Below are 5,451 nucleotides of genomic sequence, written 5' to 3'. Positions count from 1 at the left end.
TGACCACCTTGAACCCATGGAGCTGGCGGAACATCAAAAAAGTTCCCTTTTTAATCTCAAGGAGGACAAGTTAACTACAGCACACATACTGAAGCAAATGCTTACATTAAATGGTGCTTTTTCATTTGTTGTTAAGGTAAGCATGGACTCTTCGTGTGAAAATGCCTCTGTCATTAAAATCATGGTGAAAATGCGTTTTCAGAAATGTGTTTGCGGTTTATGTTTGCATTATACGCATGTTGCAATTTATTCTGTGATCTGGTTCCCCTTATCAAAAATTTTACTTTCCTTCAGCCTTACGAACAGTTCATCGTTGATGTCCATAATGCGACTTTAACATCAATTTTGTTGCTATTTTGAAAGCAAAAGTTTGAGCTCGGGAACAACTCGAACTCCAGTAAACAGGAAATGTTTGAAAACGACTTTAACGAAACTTTAAATAGACGTTCCACAGAATGAGACAAATCGGAACCACGCCCCCTCAAACAATAAATTTGAACATCGAGGAGGGCCCCCCCCCCCCTCCGCCCTCCCCAAAAAAGTCAATTATTGGATTAGGTCACAACAGGGAAGCGTACTTTACCTCGTCTTGCATCTGAAGAAAATAGCATTCAAATTAAAATATTAATTTATAAGACTGTAGATTTTGTTGCGTTGTGAAATTTTACTTTGACAGGACGAAATATTAAATAACCCGCTCTCCCCGCATACATTGTTGTCCTTTTTTTTTCCAAAGCACCCCATGTGTCCCCCTTACCTGCGTTATATGCTGCCAGCTCCGCTCCGGGCCCAGGGCTCTTCCTCTTCCTGGGCCGGCCTTTCTGCACTGTCCCCACGCCGTTGAAGTAGGATAGTCCGAGCGTGTTGGCCGGGCCCAGGCCTTTGTGTGGCACCACGTCCGTGTGATTAAAATGCGTCTGATAATCTCCCTGGATGAGAGTCTCAAAGTGTAGCCGACAGTACACCAGACTGTCCTTCATGCCAAAGTGGTCCCCGGTGGTCAGCATCTTGCTGCAGGTAGTGCAGGTGAAGCAGTTGAGGTGGTAGACCAGGTCCCGGGCCCGCATCACCATCTCCGAGGCAGAGATGCCGAGATGGCACCGAGCGCATCTCTGCACCGAAAATCTTCTGCGGGCAACACAGAACCCCATCAGCGGCTGGACACGCACACGAGTTCGTGGAGGGCCCGTGACTGCTCTGACAGCAACTATAGTGGACGCGACACTCACTGAGCGTTCAAGAGACCAAAGTTTTGCGCTTCCGCCACGTCTTTAACACGGTGGGAATTTTAAATGCATGCAGTTTGAGACAATATACCTTTTCGTTTGCTCTTTTGAAAACAACAATAAAACATTCGGGTTAATAAAACATTTTTCTTTCTTTCTCTCTTGCTTTATTTTTTCCACATCAGTGTAAAAATATTACCGGACTGTCGTAAAGGTGATCTGTCAAGTTAAGCGAAGGCATACCAGTAAATTGACTTTCACTTTGTTTCTGTTTCTGTCTCTTCTGTATTCTGGGTATAGTATTCCCTTTCGTCGTTTCGCTTGTGTGTTTCAGCCTAAACATCACACACGAATAACAACCCCAAAGCGTGGATTCAAATTAACGGTAGAACGTTTAAATCATGCTTTTATACTTTTTTTCTGCACCCTTAAAACTGCTGGGTCAAAAATAACCCACTTTTGGTTAATAATATGAATAATGAGAAGAAGAAGAATTGGACCGACCCGCTTCTTGTGTCAATTTGATCAAACTTTGGATTGTTTTGTATCAAGCCAGCCAAATTCTTGAGAGTTATTTTGCCCCCTCCCGCCATGTTTGTTTGTTGTTTTTATCGGGTCCAGTATTTGGCAAATATTTGCATATTAACCCAGCAGTTTTAACAGTGTGGCTGTATACAGTGAAGTATCAGTTATTTAAAGCAAAATGCCGCCTTTCGGGCAAATTGAATTGCACGCGTAATCTGATGTGTCATGCAACGTGGCCGCGGGGCCCTCCTACCTATAATAGTCTTCCTTGCAATAGATGCTGCCGTCCTTGCTGAAGCAGGTGAGCTCCGACTCCAGGTTGAGTTTGCACTCGCAGCACTTGAGGCAGCGCATGTGCCACTGCTTGTCCACGGCCAGCAGGTAGTAGCGGTCCGCAATCTTCCTGCCGCAGCCTGCGCACAGGGCCACGCGCTCCGTTGTCAGGCACGGCATGGCCTGCGGTCAGCGTGGAACATACACCAGGACACAGTCAGCGGGTCAGACAAGTCGAGAGTTTTTGCAACATCTCCTGAAAAACGGACCCTATCATATAAAGGACAACTCATGGAATCCGTTCGTTCAATGTTCGATTTGAGCACGATTCAATCCTCACTATTATTATGCACAGATCAAAAAAAAAGAATAGCTCTTGATTTTAAAACGGCAAATCGTCGAATTCTTACCCCGTCAACTTAAAAATTGGATAAAAATTAAACATGCCGTAAATGGATTTAAAATGATGCATCGTAAAAAACATGACTGCAGTCAACATTTGCTCTTATAATAATAATAATAATAATAATAATAATAATAATAATAATAATAATAATAATAATAATAATAATAATAATAATAATAATAATAATAACCATTATTATTGTTATTATTATTATTATTATCAAGCAAACAATTCACAAAACAGCACAGCTCACATTTAGATATAATTTCAAATTGAATGCGTAGTTCTATTAAACGACTACAATTTGAAATTAAGTTGCTTTGTGAAGTTGCTCTGCCGGGCTCTCGTGAAAGAAGATATAAATGTAGACAGACGTAAGTTAACTGTTTATTTCACTGAGAAGAATTACTCGCAGACAAATTATTTTTGTGATCGTTTCAATTTTGGCCTTGAATGTTTCTCTTCGGAAATCAACACATGTAACGAGTCATTTTCCATTTTTTGACATTCGATTAATAAATTTTTTTTTGACAATCGATTTATTCTTATGTTATTATTATTATTATTATTATTATTGCTATTATTATTATTATTGTTGTTGTTATTATTATTATTATTATTATTAATAGAGTTGTTGTTGTTGTTGTCGTTGTTGTTGTACATGATTTGTATTGTTTACCGGCCAATCCTGATTTGATGCGAGTATTTTTTTTTCCAGATTAGCCTTTCTCATTGCTTTCGATGTCGGAGTCCGTGAAGGAAGTTTGCTCCTCTCAAAGCCACTAAAGCACTACAACATCAATTATTTGATACTTTTCGATACTGTCTGCAGTCAAATGTCCAGAGGTCGCCACGCAGTGTGCTGGAAACAAGCCGAAGGGATGAAATAAATGGCTCCTACCGTCTCCGACTCGCCCATATCGATAGCTGAGCTGATGGCCGCTGACTCGCTCTTTCCTCTCCGGTCTATTTCTTCCACCACGCCGTGCACGTCGCCTCCGGGGAGGCCATGGAAAAGCATCGTTGCCGCCGATGGGAGAATATTATAACTATTCTCCTCGGATCTAAAAGCCAAGATGTCCATCAGAAGAAAAAAAGAAAAGAAAAAGCCACTTGCGCTTCTGTCCTTTATTTTCTCAGGCTTTTCCTTGTTGACGTGACAAGTTGAAAATCCAGATCAGGGAGGGAAAAATGAGGGGAAATTGGACACGTGTTCTCCTCACTACTTATCATCTGCCAATGGAGAACCTTTCCTGGATATCATTCATTCTCAATAAGAGCAGTAATTCGCAACTAACAATGAAGATTATGAATTTTGTCTCCGTCGTGATATATATTTTTTCTATGACCATCTATTCTTTCTACCATTTCTGCTTGAAAATAAAAACGTACCAAACGGCCAGGCTATGTTGCTCTTGGTTCCGATGTGTCCGCCACCAAGCCAGGGAGTGAGATTTCAGCATTCGACAGTCTCAAAATACCTCCCCTCCACTCCAGAATACAAATTTACTCTGTGCAGGTTTGAAGATGAGTAGCGGAGACTCTCCGCATCTCCCAATTAAGAAAACAAATCAACCAACATAAAAAAGAATCCAAATGATAAAACGGCGCGCGGAGCTTTCCTCTTCTCCGTTTGGTTCACCAGTCCAGAATGTTATGTCAAGCTACATGTAGGTGACATATTGGAAAACGAAATTTAAAAAAATGATTTGCATCATAGAGTTCCCTCTGAGACGAGCGTTTTCTCCCCTCTCTATTCACGGTTGCCTGTTTACGTTGCTGTTATGTCTCCTGCCAGAGAGAGGCCGCATAACATGTGCGTACAAGAAGAGGAGGAGCTGTCGCTACGTGTTTCTTGCCCCCCTTCCGCACCCCCTCCTCAACCGCCGAGCCTCTTTCTCACGTCCACTTTGGACTCTTGCTCCTTATCAACTAGGCCCAGTTGCGTCATGACGCGCCGGGTGAGTTCATTGGCTGGGCCGCCGTCATCGAAGTGCTCCGAGTCACTTGAACAACCGAGAAGGCTGCGTGCATGGGAGCCTCACGTCTTGTCTCGGTTAGCCTGGACCGCCACACACACCGCCAACTGGAGCTCAAATGCTGCGAAGAAATAAGAGAGTCGAGTTGTGCGCACTGAAGACGTCTGTTGGGACCTTTTGGTCTCATGACGCACATCTGCGCTACAAGTTGCTCCCAACAACCTCACCATGGCAGCTTTACTTGATGATTAATTTTTCGTTTCTTCCACACTACTCTTTATATAGTCTGGAATTTACATTTTTATTTAAGGTTTATGTTAAAGCAATCAAAAACACCAATGCACACCAATTCATAGTTGGCATGGCTGTCATATTATTATTACGATTATTATTATTATTATTATTGTCAAGATTTTCAGTGTTAGTATAATAACATGTTATTTTGGTTGAAAAAAAATAGGGCTCATAAATATAATCTGTAGCTACCATCGGGTGTCTCAATATTTAGACGTCCCGCAAATTTACCCTTCCAATGAAAGGGAAGGGGGAAAAACTGTCACGTCCCGGACTTGATTTAATTGTCATTTGTGCATTTGTGAGCAGACAGCGAGCAGTTGGTTTAGCAACAGGGACTGCACCGTCGAGAGGAACTGATCCACTCATTCTAATTAGCTCTCCGCTCTTAATTGGGCGGGGACGAGTGGACGTGGTCATCACTGCTCACAAGGAGAGGTTTGATCCGGCACGCTGGGCTAAAACGACAGGTTATCACATCATCTCGTTGCCTTTTGTTCTTCCAAAATGACGTCTAAAAAAGGTTGCTGCAACGCCGATAATACAGTAAAACCGATTGAGAGTTATTTTTGGTCTGCGCATTTCTCGTTTAAAACAATATTATAATTCACAATTCACAGTTTTCCGAGTGTTTTCAAATTATTTGCTGCCCCCCAGCCTTTCTCCAAAACACCCGCTGTCCCCATGTCCTCCACATAAAAGCTGGCATTTAGGCTATTGTGAGGTTTTACAGCACAAATATGATGTT

General features: G+C 42.1%; 1 protein-coding gene across 3 annotated transcripts in view; it reads right to left on the bottom strand.

The window, feature by feature from the left end:
* lhx2b (LIM homeobox 2b) overlaps nt 1-4,303 on the bottom strand; it is a 10,124-nt gene extending 5,821 nt beyond the window's left edge. Inside the window, exons 1-4 of one of the 3 annotated variants that reach the window (XM_019860853.1) lie at nt 3,823-4,303; nt 3,332-3,494; nt 2,005-2,207; nt 758-1,128 (exon numbers count right to left, since the gene is read on the bottom strand). In XM_019860853.1, coding sequence (XP_019716412.1) covers nt 758-1,128; nt 2,005-2,207; nt 3,332-3,451 — 694 coding nt within the window. In that variant the 5' untranslated portion in view covers nt 3,452-3,494; nt 3,823-4,303. Of the gene's footprint in view, nt 1-757; nt 1,129-2,004; nt 2,208-3,331 lie in introns of all 3 variants that reach the window. The other 2 variants (XM_019860851.1, XM_019860852.1) reach the window with 2 other exon arrangements.
* Between the last annotated feature and the right edge of the window lie 1,148 nt (nt 4,304-5,451).

Source organism: Hippocampus comes, unplaced genomic scaffold (assembly GCF_001891065.2).
Source record: "Hippocampus comes isolate QL1 unplaced genomic scaffold, H_comes_QL1_v1.1 scaffold130, whole genome shotgun sequence".
NCBI classification, from domain to species: domain Eukaryota; kingdom Metazoa; phylum Chordata; class Actinopteri; order Syngnathiformes; family Syngnathidae; genus Hippocampus; species Hippocampus comes.
The sequence above is the reverse complement of the archived record's forward strand: the minus strand, read 5'-3'. Positions and strand labels throughout refer to the sequence as shown.